The 17,879-nt window shown below is 43.3% G+C and overlaps 1 protein-coding gene across 1 annotated transcript in view; it reads left to right on the plus strand.

Moving 5' to 3' along the window:
• The window catches only part of LOC121671191 (probable cation-transporting ATPase 13A4), a 45,527-nt gene extending 39,416 nt beyond the window's left edge, over positions 1–6,111 (plus strand). The window contains exons 29-30 of the mRNA XM_042042453.1: positions 1,579–1,659; positions 2,154–6,111. Coding sequence (XP_041898387.1) covers positions 1,579–1,659; positions 2,154–2,375 — 303 coding nt within the window. The 3' untranslated portion in view covers positions 2,376–6,111. The remainder of the gene's footprint in view (positions 1–1,578; positions 1,660–2,153) is intronic.
• Positions 6,112–17,879: the final 11,768 nt, after the last annotated feature.

Raw genomic sequence — 17,879 nt, forward strand, 5'->3', positions numbered from 1 at the left:
TTCCCAAAGCAGAATTTGGGTTTAGAACAGTTGTAGAGAGAGACTAGTGGGGCTGTCTTGGCAAGAGAGGGTCTATCTTGGTCCTTGATCAGTAAATACCAATAAGGCTTGACTTATGTAATCTGGCAGAATGCAAGCTGGGAGTTACCTTGTGCCAATCCATCCCAAGGGAAAGATGAGGGAAGGATAAGATCTACATCAGCTGAAGGATGGGGTTGTCAGTGGGCCTGACAATTAGTGTGTTGAGGCTGTGACACTCTCACAGTCTTGCTGTAGGAGTCACAGGAACAAAACAACAAAAGCACCATACAAAGCTATTTTTTCTGTACATTTGCAGAGCAATGAAATGCAGTGGCTTTGAGTCACAAGTGCTGAACACGATGCAGCTTCCAGTCCTGTATGTTTGTATGCCAGTTAGCAAGTCGGTTTAGAAATGGAATTAATGAAACATGGAAAGAGAAACAGAGTCAAAGGGTCTGGGTCTCGACTGTAAATGCCCGCCTAAAGTTGCCTCACTGTGTAACTATTTGCAGAGCCCGGCTCGGCGGGCAGACCCCGTTAGAGAACCTGCCACGAGATGGCACTTTAAAGCAAGTCATCGTCCTGTTGTGGACCCTAGTGGCCCAGGACATTTTTCAGCACGGCAGCTGCAAGGGGATAAAATGCTTTTGGGGAGAACTGCAAAACTCCCAGCCCAAGCAGTCTGGAGGGAATACACTGGAATTGCTGAGAAGAGAAAAGGAGGTAGTAGCAATAAAAACCTCTGCAATAGCCTAGCCCTGGAGAAACTGCTGATCCAAATTTTGGATCTGAGCTGCATCTCCAAAAGCAGTTGAGCTACAGCCAGAAAACCAGTCCCATCTATGGGAAGCTGGAACTGGGTTTGGAGCTGAAATACGAAGTTTGAATATTTTTTAATATTAGAAAGTAAAAAGGCAGTTAGAATTCCTCTTGCAGCACTAAAGAATGGCATTCTCTCTTTTCTCTACTTCATCATAGATTTAAAAGCATCTTTATCAGTAATTCCTCAAGACAAGTAGCAATATTAGCTCATCAGTAGGGTAAGCCAGTTTGGGAGTCTGGCTTTTCACGACACAAAGCTGCTGAAGGGTCTGGAGCAAAAGTCATATAAGGAGTGGCTGAGGGAACTGTGTTTGTTTAGTCTGGGGAAAAGGAGGTTCAGGGGAGACCTTAATTCTTTCTACAATTACCTGATGGGAGCTGTAGCAAGGTGGGTGTCACTTTTTTTCTCCTATGTAACAAGTGATAGAGAGGAAATGGCCTCAGGTTGTGCCAAGGGAAGTTTAGACTGAAGAGTAGGAAAAATTTCTTAACTGAAAGGGTTACAGATGGGAACAGACTGCTCAGGGAGGTGGTTGAGCCATCATCCCTGGAAGTATTTAGAAGTAGTTGTGGCACTTAGGGACATGGTGGACTTGGCAGTGCCAGGCTTATGGTTGGGCTCAATGGTCTTTAGGGTTTTTTTCAACCTAAATGATTCTGTGTTCTATTACACAAGTACCCACCAGTGTTTACTGTGGACATGTTGCTGAATAGCTTCTCCTGCTTTTTTCCCAGCTTGTGTGCACCCCTACCACGTGGCGAATCTCCATGGTGATAATGCTTGCAGTCACATTTGCTGTGTCCTTCCTTGTCGAGGTTAGTGTGCTTCATTGGATGTGCTAGTCAGCACTAATTGGAGAGGCAAAATGGTCAAGTCTTGCTCTTTCTCCCTCCTCCTCAGCCCAGTTTGTGAATGTCTAGTAAAACAGAAATAATTGCTGCTACCTCACCCTTTTTTTAAAGCCCTTCATCTGAATGATCAGGGAATGCAAGGCTTGGCCACCTTTTCTTTCCTCTGATGAGGGGGATCTATCAGGCCCTGCCCCAGACTAGAAAAATATGGGCAGTCTGTAGTGCTTTCTACCCAGATCCTGAGGACTCTCAGGGGGAGCTGGTCACAGTTCTCTGGTGGAGAACTCTGGTGGAGCTGATATGAAATGTGGTCAATGAAAGGCTGTTTAAGGGATGTGGATGAGTAGGGCAGGTGGGAGACCTGGGTCTCCACTATTTGTCCCATGTGTGTACTCTGGATGAAGAGTAAACTGCTGTCCAGGTCCTCTTAAAGCTTCTTTTTGCTTTTACCTTTACAGGAAGCTGTCATTGAGAACAGACCCCTGTGGCTGCTTCTGAAAAAGACCTTCCAGTACCACTCAAAGAGCCACTACAAGAGGCTGCAGCACATGTTAGAGCAGGACTCAGCCTGGCCACCTTTGAACGAAACCTTCTTCTCAGCTTCTGTGGCAGTAACAGTAGAGGGAAATATAGGAGGCCATAGCAATCCAACATTTGACAGCAGTGAGGACTCACTCTGAAAGAAACTGCAGTGGACCCATGTCCAGGACAGTTGCATTTGACCTTAAAAGGACTCAGTGACTTAAAAAGAAGGACTCACTCATTACTGTTCTCCCATTCTAGGAGTAACCAGCTTTTGCTTACACCTAAATTAACCGGAAGCGCAAAAGCTGCTGCAGTAACATAAAGCCATGATGGTGTTTCTCTGTCCCCTTGCTCATGCACACGTCTGCCAGCTGTAAATCAAACACCTTGCTGAATATTGTTCAAGTATTTGTGGTTGAAACAAATATCCCTGCATCCCTCTGTTGAACAGCATTATGTAATCCCTAAGGGTGGGGGATCCTCCGCATGAAAAGCAGCTAACTGCAATAGCAGCACTCCTCTGGGCAGATCCCCTTTGAGAAAATGAGTAGAACTTATTCCTGATAGAGGCTGCTGAGCATAGGCATTCCTGGGATTCCTCATGGGGTTTCAGATACTGCTACTTGGTGTCTTGCATTTTTGGAGGTTTTAACCCTTCTGGCAATACTTGGCTTCCAGAGCTGGAAGGAGCTGCAAACAGCCAAAGCTTTCTAGAAGTGTCCACTCCCAGCACCATTGTGCTCTTCCCATGACTGGAACAAAAAGAGCTCTCTTGCTAGCTCACTGCTACCAGGAAACCTGTTTGCCCTCTTAGTTTTTGGCAAGTGATACTTGCATTTTATGGGAAAAAATTTTTTTGACCTGCAAAGCAGGATGATTTCATTATTTAACAGTTTTTTGGTGGGAGTATTTTTTCAGGATATCCATTTAAAAAATGTAGAATGGAACATGCATTAATTGCAAATTGTGATCTCATCCTGTGGGTCTTCAAGGACCCACTGTCCCTTGTGGTGTGAGTTTGCTTTACTAGGACAGCTGCTGCACAGCTGGGCTGCCTCCTGACATCAGCTTTACCAGTGCCAAAAGAAGCAAACATTGAAGGGGTTATTACCCTCAAGGACCTAAGGCCTGAAAGAAAAGATGTGGAGCCAAATAAGTCTCAAAATAATTTATTTTAAATTCTGTGGCATGCTCTTAAGTTGAACCATCTGAGGTTTTGTCTCTGGTTTCTCCATAGTTGCAGATGCAATCCATCCATCAGCTCATATCCCTCATCTGTTAACCTTTGATGGTGACTTTTACTCACTTTGCTGTGCTGTGTTTGCCATACATAAATGCAACAACACTGCACATTCCCGCAAGTGTTACCTGCTTAGAAAAATGCAGCTTCTGCCTGCACATATTCTCTTAGCCCACTGATGTTAATCTGCCTTTCTCCTCACTACATTTTGCAATCTTCATCCCCAGCTGGGTAAAACAACAAGACAGTCAACCAGAAGGGCTTTGGACCAAGAGGAACACTTCCTTCTGTGGATGAAGTGTGCAGGGGAGCTGTGCCTTCTGAGTTGACTGCACAGTTTGTTTTCTACAGTTGGAGCTTACCCCTGCTTTTACTGGGTGGGGTTGAGAAGCACTTTATTATTGGAAGCTGTATTTTCCCACTGTTGTGTGCTAAAGCAGTCTTGTGCTGCTACAGAAAGCCAGGAATTGGCCAAGTTTGGAATAATGAGAAAGACTTCCTTTGATTTTTTAGACTTAAAAAGTAGCTTGGGAAACAAAGAGCAAATCAGAAGAAATTATTAATTGTTTTGAGTCAACATATCTGTACCAGAGTAGAGTCTGAAAATAATCTAGCTTGAATCTAAAAATAACTAAGAAAATAAATAAATAATAGCTAAGAAGAAAAAAAAAAACCGAACAAACTCAACCAAACAATACTTCAACTTGAACAAAACATTTATTTGACTCAAAGCAATTTTTTTATCCGTTTTTGACAAGTTTGGCATAAGCAAATGGAGTAAGTACCTTCCTACTTAAGTAGTTTACCTAATAGTAAATGCCTGTCACAAAGCCACACAACTTGCCACAAACTAGAAATGTTTCATATTAATCCCTAAAAGTGTTTCCAAAGTTTTCGTGGGTTCTCAGTTCACAGCAAAATCCACTGGAAGGGGAAGGCTAGATGATCTCTGCATTCCTTACAGCTTGAGGCACCAAAGAGCAGGTTAATGGAGTTATTCCTGAGAGCCTGTCTTTCCGATACAGTAACATTTTTATTGAGGTCAAAATTCACTGTCCTATTTATGAACTCCCTCACAAAACTAATATGTTGCTAAATGCGATACAGTGACAGCTGCAGTAGCATTGCCGACCGGGCATGTGATTTATATTTAGATACCCCTGACACTATGAAAGTATCAAGTCTTGGCAAACCTGTGGTAATTGTTGGGTTGACATGATAAAAAACTGCTTGCCTGATGCTGAAATACAGCCTTACATGCAAGAGAACAGAGTTCAGATGCTAGGTAATGTTTAACCCCTGCCACTCTAAGCACTCTAATCCCCTCTGCCACTTTTACCTCTGCTCCTTTTCAGAGGTTGGTAAGTCAGGGTAGCCCTTTGTGGGACACTTATGAAGTTTTCACCTGGGTGCTTTGGGATGGGGGGACTGATACTTCATAGACATGATCCTGGGGGGAAAGCTGGTGAACCTCTTTTTTGGCTATTAGCCCACATTCCTGGCAGAAGGTTGCAGGGAAGAAGAGGAAGCTAAGGAGACGCTGCATACTTGTAACAGCTAAATATTTCCCTTATGATGACTGTGTCCCTTCTTGGAGAGTCAAAGACTGATATCCTCCTCCTCTGCTGTTGGCCCTTATTCCTGGCAGAACTTTTCCTGTGGACAGGGATATCTTGCCTCCTGACTGAGCAGCGGCAAAGACCTGGAGTGCTCGTGCTTTGTGCAGCTGCTAGGATCTCAGCCAAATCCTAACTACCCTTTCATGGAGGCTCTTGATAATGATCTTGAGTGGAATTTTTCGGTACAGCTAAGGCATACTCGTTCCTCTTCAACAGCCTTGGTTTAGCCTTTAACAGCCAAGGCACCAGAGAAATGCTGCTGCTGCTGCTGGGCTTGCTTGTGGCCTCAACAGTAAAGCACAAGTGTGTTTTAGAACAGAGGGAAATATCTGCAAAATTGCTAATTTCAATTGCTTTATTTGCCACATAACTTCCTTTTCTCCTATGACATAGACACAAGATGTTTTTTTTTCCTGCATAGATAGGGACACACTGCAGGACTGATCTTCCTCTACAGAGGACAAAACAAATGCATCTTGTGGATAAGAGGGGAAGTGATTATGGATGGTTGTTTGCTAAGCTTGCATATGGAAATGCCAGGCATGTGTTTCTGCACACAGGATATTGTCGTATCTTCTGTGTTCACTTTACTGGGCTATGGATGCTACAAGAGTGTCCTTAGAAGGAGAGAGACCTCTGAATGCTGGGACTCTAAATTAATGTGTGCCTGAACTTTTAGTGGAGTATGTTTGAAACCCTACAAAATACATGAAAAGTCCCAGGGCTCCTGAAATTGGTTAGATTTGATGTTACCAACCTTTCAATGCCCTCTGGAGAGGGGTTTTGAAGAGAACTCCAGTGTGGCAGTCTGAAAAGTTTATTTAATTTGAACTTTGCACTTCCATCCAAGGCTGAAACTTCATGTTTGAAATATTAATGGTCATGCCTGGAGGCAGACTGGTCCTCATAAGCTTGTGGTATTTCAGTCCAGATACAGCTTCACTGTCCAAAGGCTGGCACCCTGATTTAGTGTCTGTCTCTTTGTCCTAGCGAATGTCGAAGAATGTATTAAATTTTCAACGAGGGACCAAATTTGTCAGATGAATAATTCATTTCAGTTCCAATCTTTACGCAGAAAGCACTTTCACTGGCTATTTTAGTTCCACTAGCTCTACAGAATAGTCTGCCACTACTTCAGAGAAGCCAAGGGGTGGGTAAATCTCAAAAAAGCTTAATCCTTTGCTGTTAGTTAGGTATCACAATAACCAGTATTATGCTCTCAGATATCTGTGGGGCTGTAGCCTGTTTGAACATAACATACAAAAGTGAGTGATGACTGTTGTTATAAGTCTGACACAATGTAGAGTAGCAAAAAGTATGGAAGTACAAGGAAATCAAACCATCATTTCAGCAGTAGTCTAAGGTAATTACTGCTGGCCTCACAGACCATTACTTTCTCTTTACAATTTTCCTTTCTCCAAATAGTTATCATATTCACAGTGACTTTCTTAAATCGCAAAATATTAAAGACTTCCATGCTAATTTATTCTTCCCTCCCTCCCCCCCCCCCCCCCACTCCCACACACATTTGGGTATTGTCTCCTGAGCAATTACATAACATCAGAAATGTTATAGTCACCTCTGCTAGATGGCTGTGCTGGGAAATCACATGACTTACAGTCCCTCAAGTCTGACTTTCCGTTCCCAGCATAGTTGCTGCCAAAGACGAATTGGTTATTAACAGTTTCTAGTTACAGACAGGTGTAAGCTGATAAGCTCTTCCCCGGCAGCCAGGAGGAATGTGTCCTGGGGTGCCTCAGGCATGGCATTGTCAGCCAAGCGAGGGAGGGATTGTCCCCCTCTGCTCTGCACTGGGGTGGCCTCACCTCGAGTGCTGGGGGCAGCTTTGGGCACCACAATGTAAGAAAGACATGAAACTATTAGAGAGCATCCAAAGGAGGGCAATGAATGGTGAAGGACCTTGAGGAGAAGCTGAATGAGGAGCAGCTGAGGGCACAGGGTCTGTTCAGCCTGGAGGAGACTGAGGAGACTGAGTGCAGTTATAGCTTCCTCCTGAGGGGAAGAGAAGGGGCAGACACTGATCCCTTCTCTCTGGTGACCAGTTACAGGACCCAAGGGAGTGGCCTGAAATTGTGTCAGGCTAGCTTTAAGCTGGATATTAGAAAAAGGTTCTTCCCCCAGATGGTGGTTGGGCACTGGAACAGCCTCCTCAGGGAGGTGGTCACAGCACAAAACCTGGCAGAGCTCAAGAAGAGTTTGGGCAATACTCTCAGGCACATGGTGTGACTCTTGGGGATGGTGGTGTGCGGGGCCAGGAGTTGGACTCAGTGATCCTTGTGGGTCCCTTCCAACTCAGCATATTGTGTTTCTGTGAAGTTCAGATATGGAGGCTAATAATGCCCTAAAACAGCCATGGAAGCCTTAGAATAGCAAACAAACCCTTTAAATGGGTGCTTAAGACTCCTGGATGTTGTAATGAGATGTTCTCACCTCCTCCCACACTCAGTCTCTCCTGACTTGTGTTATGTCCATCCCCTGACTTGTGTTCCATTCACATTTGCAGACTTTAAACCACTTCTATGTGTTCTAAGTCTTTACCCTCATGCTGTTGCTGAGCAACGTTGAATATTCAGTGACCATCATAATCCTGTCAATCATTTCTGTTGGCTTAACAGTATGCCCTGAGACAGGTGGATCTGCTGCACAGCCTGCCAGCTCCCCATCCTGCAGTCTGCTAGCAATTCCCTCTATCATACACACAAGTAGCTATTGATATGTTCTTTCTGGTTATAGTTTAATTCCTGTGAATTTTGCAAAATGATGGACAGCAGATAGCATTGATACAGCATTGATACAGATACAGATGCATTGATAGATTTTTTAGATTTTTAGTAATCTGCTATTACTGCAGATGCAACTCCCAACTGGGGGTCTTGAAATTTCAAGAGTTAAAGAAGACCTGGTACCTGCGGCTTGTAAGACTCACTCTCAGTGCAGTGATTTTGCTTCCTATGGTAATTTCCTGAGGACTGACTCCTCTTAAGGTTGGCTAAATAACAGGTCTTGACAGCAAAAAGAAACATGGTCCCCATGCAGCCAGATGAAATTTCCTGGTGCTTCCAGTTGACGTTGCTGAATGCTCTTGCTGAGAATTTGGAAAACATTCTCTTGATTTCTGACCCCACTTCAAAAATACCCAGCAAAGGTAAAAATCACATGGAGAAAGGATATAACAGAGAAAAAAAAAGGTGAAACTATGTGAATGGAAATACAGATGGGAAGGATTGATAGGAGTCTGGCAGGGAACAGTTAGTCTCTCAGGTCTGGAGATTAGACGTGCTGCTCCCCTCTATTCTCAAAATTTAAAAGCAAAATTGAACTGGGGATTCCTGACTCCTGATAAATGTCTTATTAATCTTAAGGAAGACATAAGGGTTAGAGGTTCAACACTGAGAATTGCAGTTCCCTCAGATGGCATGATGTGATTAGAGGTGGTGGAGGGGGTGAAGGGATGGCAGCTCTGCACTGACCTGTTTGTCATGATCACATGCTGCTTTCAGACCCAGGCACAGCCGCAAGTTCATTGCTAAAATCATTGTTCCTGCACTGAGTTACTGGGCAAGACTCAGCCTTTTGAAAAGTTCCTTGAGAAAGTGAAGTGCTATCTGTGGAGTGCTGCCCAGGAGCACTTTTATTGCTGCCTCTCACTGATCTTGGCAAAGTCCATGTGAAGAGCTGGGGCTTTTGCCAGCACAGGTGTGTTGGCTGCACATCACATTTTTGTATCTCCAATATCTGTAGGATGAGTAGCACTCCCACGCTGAACAAGTGCTCAGAGATGCCAGTGTACCTTTGTACTTAAAGTATTCCATCATTTTGCAATTGCAACTTTTAAATCAAGATAAGGCATTCTCTCTAATGGCCTTGCAATGACAATTAACTTCATCATTATCTCAGGAGATTTAATTGTGTGAATTAGATTGCAATAACTGGCAAAGCACAGATATTTAACTAAATTAGAATTTCTGTGTTTCTTCTTGCAATGGCAGTTTTGTAATGATAGTCTTTACAACTTGGTGGTTCTGTTGATGTCCTGTAATTGTTGAGCACAAATAAACCTTCTACTAAAGGACTGCAGATAGCAATGCTACAGTTAAGGGGCATGACTCTGGCGTGAAGCAGGAATTGCTCCTTGAAGGCCAAGGGAGATATAGGGGCATGAATTGGAATCAAACAGATCCATGTTCCCACCACATCTTGTTCTAGGTTAACTTGACAAACTCACATCCTAACTTTTAATGAGAGATATGAAACCTCCCGGGATAACCTCATGTCCAGTTTCTGTGCTGTTAGCATGGCCCCTGAATTGTAACCTCCTGTTTCATGTTGAGTACTGGTGTTTCAACTCTGCAGTTGCTTTCCCATCCACAGCAGCCTCCCAGGCTGCACCACCTAACTGAGGAGCATAAAAAAGTTCAGGTCACCATCTTTCCTCACCAGCCTGTATAATGAACTAACATGTTGAAATGTATCTGGAATTGCACAGCAAAGAAGGAATTGGGCAGAGGGAGGCGAGGTGGGCAGGGCAGCAAGAAGTGTGGACACAGCCTGTATGATGCAGTAATGATGCATCTGTATCTGCAGCATCTGTCATGATACAGATGAATCCAGTAATTTGTGTCAAGAGTCAAGAACAGCTTGGAAATTTAATTTCACAAACAAGCAACTAGATAACAATTCTGGACTTCCAAGACCTGCTTCCTGGCTCTGCTATAGGCTGCTTACACAATCTTGTCAAGCAGCGTGAGAGTGGTTTTTATGGAGTCTAGACACATGGCTCCCATCAAGGTATGTGCTTTATCTCCCAGCCTCAATTCCTCATCCATAAAATAGGGGTTATAGCTATTTTTGCCTCCCAAAGACATTGAGATGAGCAATAGTTAGGGTGATGGGAGATGTAAAGGCCTTGGGTAGGTTTCCCTGGTCAGGGTGTTTTATGCACACTAGGCAAATGAAGCTGAAGATGTTCACTTGGAGAGAGAGGTTTAAAGGGCTGATCTTTAGGCTGTTGTTTTTCAGCCAGTATTATTTCTAAGAAGCACTGGTTTAAAATAATATAGTGTAGAAGACTACTGATACTGTGTGTGTCTTGAGACTTAATTTACCTGCCCAAAACTTGTGCACAAGAAAGTTCATTTTTGTATTGTTCTACAGGAATCTTGTTACTTAGTCCCTGAAGACACATTTCTTTTAGGTGGAAAAAAGTTCTGTCTCCCCTGTGATGCTGTCCTGATTGATGGAAGCTGCATTGTGAATGAAAGGATGTTCTCAGGTGCAGCACTGGAGATAGAAATGCTAAGGTTCTTTGGAAGGAAGATGTCTCTGTCTGTTTTGACAGCAAATTATTTACTATTTATTAGTGTAGCTTGCAGCAGGAGGAAGAAAAATTGTGGCTTGAATAATTCACAGTTGTCTTAAGCTTTTGGACACTGCCATTGTGTAATATTCATTTCTTATACACATTAAAAACAAGTAGCATTAATGTACTGTTAGGAGTAGAAAGTGAAAACACTCAAATACATTGAATATGTATTTTTTTAGTTTTTGAATTCTGATGTTGCAGCAGTTCAGCTCAAGCACACAAAGCAGAAAGGCCAGTGTTAGCCCTAAATATCAAGACACTGCAAGACATAAACTTGGTTCAGGGACAAAATGTGACCCAAGCTCCTCATACATCATATTCAGTAAAACCTATCATAGCATGGGCGGGAGGCGGCATGAGAAGGAAAGGCGCTGCTCTTCTCCCTGCCATGTTCTGGCCTGGAGGGGTTCAGGATCTCTACAGGTCACTATCTTGTCATTTTTTCTCCTTCTTTGTCACCCTTCTTCTCGAGAGAGATACCCAGGTGTGTTTGGGGAGGCAGAGTGCAATGGGTGTCCCTGCTTCCTGCGCAGCTCCTTCCCTCTGAGGAAGGCACCTCCCACCGCAGTGCCCAGGTGTAGCCACAAAGGTCGCTGCTAATTCCAGGCAAACAGAACTCAGCAGCAGCCTGAGTGCTTTTAATTACCCTGAGGGCGTTAGGAGAATATGCACAGGGCTGTTCAATTATGTCATTCTCAGCACAGTTAACAAATATTCTTAATCTAGTCAATAGACCCTTTATCTTGTAAATGTTAGGATAATGCTCCTTCTGTTGAAATTAAGTGTTGCTGATGTTGGTGCTTGTCAAATCTCACCTACCTTCTGCAAAATCCATGAGACCACAGATCAGAGTTGCAAAGCTCACATGTCTTTAAGGACCTCCTTAAACCCTGGCAGGCTACATCTTAATTCCAAGCCTAAAGACCATTGAAATCCTAAAGGAATAATCATATAAACATTAAAGTCGACTACATTCAAAATTGTACTGTTTAATTCATATTGCAAAATACAAAAACTGACTTCAGCACTTCAGTGCATGTGATGCTGAACTCAAAATGTTGATCAAATCATACACCCCATATCAACTCCCGGGATCATTAGTAGTTATTAGTACACCAGATACTTCAACACCACAGAGATAATTATGCCATAATGAATGAAAGAAGAAATTCATTGCAAGAGGAGAATAATCACATTCCCAATACTTCTTAAGAAAGCAGAGAGGAAATTACTATCTGATGCAAATTAATGAGATGAAATTAATAAGTGTCAACCAATAAAATACTCCTCCAGTGGGACCAGATTGCAGGCACGTAGTACAATCTCTCCTTGGCCCCCCTCCAGTGCTGCAGGGAGGCCCCACTGAGGAGGTGCACGTTGAACAGGCTCAAAGCCCACCAAAAGGCACGCAGCTCAAGCAGAGCCAGAGTGACTTCCACCAAGGTACTCTTGCAGGCAGTGTCTCACATAAGCAGCAGTACAAAACTGGATCCGTGTGTCAGAATAAATTCATGTAATTAAAACCATCCTCTGTAAGGTATCACAATGTAAAGCTCTTTTTGCTTTTTTGTCCAATGTGCATCCGGCTCAGAACATACTGGTGACTTGCCAAGAACATGAGGAGGAGCTACTGCTGTGTGCATGGATCTCATTAGCCTATTTGCATAATTACTCTTTCTTAAATGTTCACATTTTTAAATGTATTGTAAGACTAGCTGTCAGCTAAGCTCAAAACTGTGAGGCAGTAAAGGAATTAAATTCTACTTACAAAATATCCTATTGTATGTTTAAAAAGATAGAAATATTTGTTGGTTTTATGTGATACTTAGCAGCTTCACGGTGTCTCTCAAGTATTAATTAATTAATAAGCCCATTATGATCAGGCTGAGAACAAGGTATAATGTGCTGGAAACAGAAAAGTCTTTGATGGCCCAGAGGGACAACAGGTCCTGGATTCATTGTGCTTTTTAATAGAGCTGCTTGTTTCCAGATTCATTTCACTGTGCCTGCACTAGTAACAGGGGAAGCTAGTGGTGATCAAAGATAAATATATCTATTTAAAGTTCTCCTTAATGGGCCAGACTAAATGGTAATGGGCCATGTTGTGGTCTGTCAGACACACACTGTCAGCCAGCAGCATCTTATGGGGGTAATGTGCATGTATGAAAAGAGAGGACTCTGATAAATAACTTCTGTGATGAAATTACTGTGTCTTCACCCAGCCCAGCCTTGCACGTCTTCAGTCTGAACTGCGTGCCCAGGAGGGAATAAACCTCAAGGCTGGGCTGAAAGAGAAAAGAAAGAACAGAAAGAAGTTTCTTTCATAGAAAGAAACTGGGGCATGAATCTGTGAGTTATGCTGAGGCATGGTGTCAATAGGAGTAACCAACTTACCCATTTTTAACACCAGGATGGGAGGGACAAGGAGCTGGTGCCTGTGGCTATGCTGATGCAAAATCTACAGCTGGAAGTGAAGCTGGGGCTCCTTATGGCTCTTTCAAATTGCTCCCAGGGTCATTGGAAGCAGGCTAACAGTGCTTATCCACCCCTGTGAGTGAGCAGCACCAGCCTTAGCAGATGCACTCCCTTTCCATACTGCAGCCTCACAACCCTTCTGCAAGGGCACACTGCCAGGATTTTTGAGATCCCTGCTGTGAGTTGTTTCTTTTCCAATAGGGCTGTTTCTGATCAAACAGCACTTGTTAAATAGGACTCCTGTCCCAGCCCATCAGAGTGTTTTACCATCTCAGTTACTTCACACCAGGCTGAACTCATGAGAATTAATCACTGGGTACTTTTTGGCCCTCTTAAAAGTGGTCCCACTAACAATATGCTTTTAATCAAGTTTCAGGAAATCCCTAGGTTTCCATCCTCTGCCTGGGGAACTGTGTGTGTGGAGGCATAGAGAGCTGTCACCCACTGGTTGTTTTGGATAAGGAAATTCAGGGAAATCCCCTGCATCTGAAAAGGTTTTGAGTGACTCAGCGCTGCCTGCATTTGCTCTCTTAATTTTACTTGGAAACACTGGAGTGTAAGGAAGGGGAGGCAGAGTCTGGTCACTGCTTGCTGAAAGCAGATGATCAGACCATGCTATGGACTTCATCTTCAAAGACCCTTGGGAAGCTCTGTGTTCTGACAGCTGAAAACATAGACCCAACCAGCTTTTTCCAAGCAGAAGGAACAGGATTTCTTGTAACAATACCAGGGAGACAGTGCTTTGGCAACGAGGAAATTAATCTTGTTACCAAGGTTCCTCTGTTCACATCACAGTGTCACTGTAACTCATCCAATTTCAGTTTCCAGTTTTCCAGGACTGTAGATTCAGAATATTGCATTAAAATTTGTTTATTAAGAGAAAAGCTGGGGCAAAGACTGGAAAACAAGTAAAATATAAAGAAAAACACCAAGATTCCTGGGAAGTATGCTGAGATGACAACTGTGGAGACGATGGTTCATAAACTTGAAATCAGTGGTCTGATTCCACAGCCAGAAGGCAGAGAATATGAAATTGTCAAAAGCAAAACAGTCACCTGTTATTAATAAATCACTTTATCTAGAAAGACACAAAGTTCAGGATGGAATTGGTTTGGTTAATAAAAGACCCAGATAAGATTTCACTTTCCTGACCTCTTCTGGGCTCCTGTGGAAGGAATAGCAATCCTACCTCAATTCCCATTTTGTCCTGGGCTGTGGAGAATAGTCATTGTTTCACAGAAGACTGGGGAGGAACAGTACAACATGTACAGGAAAGAATCACCAGAAATATTGTCCAGCTTTTGCAGACAAGACACTCATGTGGAGTTTCTATACTCATACAGAAATAGCAACTTCATAGTGCTTTTGACCTTAATCAAAACTTTAATCAGAGCTTATGCTGGGGCTGAAATCCTAAAAGGATTTCCACTGGCCCCACTGCAAATGCATGCATATGATTCCTCCCACAAATAAGCCTTGGGCTCATTAAACATTATTAGCTAATGCTGCAAACAAGTTTTCATTGCTTGTAAGTTAAAGATGCACAGAGCTCAACAACTAGAGAGATGCAGCAATATGGGATACACATCATAAAGTCACCCCAAGACAACAGCTCTGTGCAGCCTGAAGTTCAGCTGCTGTGTATCTCTTAGCTGACTCACATCTGCTGAAGATTTAGTGCATAAATAATACTGATATATCAAAATATCCGGACCAGATGTAGGATCACGGTAATTGCATGTGTCACATCGAGTGTGTTGTGCTGTACAAGTTCTTAAATTTCCTCCTAATTTATTGCCCTGTAAATTCAGCATTGAGTTGCTGACCCAGCTTGTAAAGGCTTTAAATCTTAGCAGTGCAAAGCTCACTGTGGACATGCAAATTACTGTTATTAAGGATAACTGATATTAATACTTGAGCCAAGACTCCTGTCCTGTTGTTGCAAATAAACACAGGCTTTTCTTTTTTGTGTGTGAAAAATATTACAGGCTTGCACTCAAATTTGCAAGTCTGCAAGTTTGAAACTCAGGTCACTCCTATGATTCACTGAATACCTCAAAACAATCCCAAGCAAACACAGAACCAATGATCTGTGGCTCTGTGGTTTGTTATTTTAGGTGTTACTGACCTGCAAACAGGTGAAGGGGCTCCTCAGTGCAAGAAAGACAAGGAGCTAACTGAGAGGGTCCAGCAGAGGCCACAAAGATGATTTGGGTCTGGAGCATCTCTCTTATGAGGAGAGACTGTGGGAGCTGGGCCTGTTTAGTCTTGAGAAAAGTGAGAGGAAATCTCATAAATGCATATAAATATATCAAAGGTGGCTGGCAGAGGATGGTGCCAGGCTCTTTTCAGTGGTGCCCAGTGACAGGATGAGTAACAATGGCCATAAACTAAAACACAGACAGTTCCACCTCAATATGAGGGAGAACTTCTTTCTGTCGAGGGCAGCAGAGCACTGGAATAGCTGCCCAGGGAGGTCATGGAGTTCTCCCTCTCTGGAGATGTTCAGAACCCACATGGATGGTTCCTGTGTCACCTGCTCCAGGTGACCCTGCCTGGGCAGGGGGGTTGGACTGGATGATCTCCAGAGTCCCTTCCAACCCTAACAATTCTGTGACTCCATGAAAACAGTTTTAAGGGACAATAGAAAGATTTAGTTTAGAACCACATAAGATCTAATGACACAAGCCTCCAAACAAGCCAAGAGCAGCAAGAAACATGTCTTCAAAATTTTGTTCTGCTTTCTCAGGTTTCTCAATAGCTCCTCTTATTCTATCTAGATTGTTTCTCTATTGATTGCAGCTTAGTGAATCATTAGGTGCTGCACTGTAAAGCTGTGATTGCAGTATGTAACAGAAAGTATATGCAGAAAAACACTGCAGAGTTAAAAGGAATTCTTTGCTTTTAGAATCACAGGAGTGATCAGAAAATTGAAAATTTAGTATTTAGAAGAATTCTTACATTAATACATAAGCATAAAAGCAATTTCCTCAGTCATGTGATTTACTACTAACAGGCAGCAAAGTCAGGCTCATTGAAGCAGACAAACTGGAGGGTTCCATTCCAGCTTCCATTGCCTGGTGAATGGCAGAAAACTGTAAGGCAAACACAGCTGCTCCCTGTGTAAGCACAGCCAGGGATGGCTGCTTTTGAGTGCCAGGGGGAATTGAATGCTTTTAATGCCTAATAACTGTCTTCTTGTTGGGGATTCGGAAGTAGCTCTGAGGAACAGAGGAAACCTGGGGGCTAGTTCCTATCTACCCCAGGGTATATGGAAGTGTGGTAAGGCTTACGCATCCATTGGGGAGAAATAATGAATGAAGTGATTCTTTCCTCAGGACTTGTGACATAACTACATGAATAACTGGCAAGGCTTTGCAGATGCAGTGGCCACCTCAGTCATGCTTGAAGTGTGCAGAATTAATGCAATTATACACACTTGTTTGTGACAATTCGCTGGGCCAAATTTCAGTGTCTGAACTAGCAGCCTGTGGCTAAAAGCAGGCTGGTATGTGTGAAAATGTGTAAAGAATCAAGTATTGCCACATGAAAATTTTCCAAAGGGATGCTGCAGAAGGCTGTGTCCCTGGTTTCCTGGAGGGAAGCTGATGAGGTGGAAGTGAAATGGCATGTTATGACCTCAGTCTGAAACTAAATGTTGTCTTCTTTCTAGTAGGTATATGCTAATACTGAGGTAAAGATCACCTTGGAAGAAGAAGCCTGAAACCATTTTGCAACGGAAAGTCCTCTCATTATTGTCAAGCACTTCTACAGCTTGCTGCCAAAAGTAAGTTCAGAGAAAACAATGCACTTACTTGTCCCCCTATTTCATTTCATGTCAGTGGTGTTCCGTTGGGAGAAAGTGTTTTTCTGCCAGCAGCTGTAATGTTCACATTTTGACAACTCCAGGCAACCTCCCACCATGCCTCAGGTTTAACCTGAACAGCTTGCTTTCTGCATAACTTGTAACACTCAGATGACAGGGGTGGCTGTGGTGCTGTGAGCAGCTGAGCAGTGGAGTTACTCCACGGTCACCTTCTCAATTCCAGTTTAATTAAAAACATCAACCCCATGCCCATGTGCCACTTCCACAGCCAGCAATGGCCTTGCTCAGCAGGGCCATCAGGAATGTGAAATAACCACCTCTAGCAGCAGAGATCTTCAACTCCTGTCACTCAGTCCATAAAATAGCTGGTGCTGGGACAGATTCTCAGATTTTATACTCTCTAGCCAGATTTTCAGGTCGAAGAAACCTTAGGCTGAGCAGTGTTATTGCTGCTGTCATCAACCATCTGTTCTGCACTTGGGAAGCACTTACTGCTGCCTGGCTGCTCTAAAGGCTGCTGCAGAGCATGTGGTGATCACTGGCTTCTCAGAACCTCTGAGGCAGAAAACAGCAGGATAAATATGAAGTTAGAGGACACCTAAACCCTAAGGGGGGGAAAACCATGTCAAGGTTTTAGAATTGGGATGAGGGCATTTTACAAGTGTCAGGCACCCACCAGGGAGGTCTGATACTGCCTCAGTGGAGCAATGGAGGCACAAATACTGCCAAGGCAGCCCATTGTTCTTTCTTGCAGCTACTGGTGAATGTGACTATCTTTGACAGGATGTCTCCTGGCCAGAAGTTCAGCCTTGTTGAAGGGTTTCAGAATTGTTCATATATATATATATATATATATATATATATACATATATATATTACACACACATATGTGTGTATAAATAAATAAATAAACAAACACAAAAATGAGTAGCATATCATCATCACACAGAAATGAAACAGTAGGGCAGGAGGCCCAGTGAGGCATTTCAATGGGGATATTCCCAGATGCCAGGGCCCAGCCAGGACTGCTTCCCTGCCTCTACATGGATGCATCACAGGGCAAGTGTGCCAGTGCAGACAGCTGCCACACACATCTTCATAGCTGTGTCTCTCAAG

This window comes from Corvus kubaryi, unplaced genomic scaffold (assembly GCF_017639235.1).
Source record: "Corvus kubaryi isolate FWS band 111438036 unplaced genomic scaffold, C.kubaryi_AGA036_p1.0 37397, whole genome shotgun sequence".
Taxonomy (NCBI): domain Eukaryota; kingdom Metazoa; phylum Chordata; class Aves; order Passeriformes; family Corvidae; genus Corvus; species Corvus kubaryi.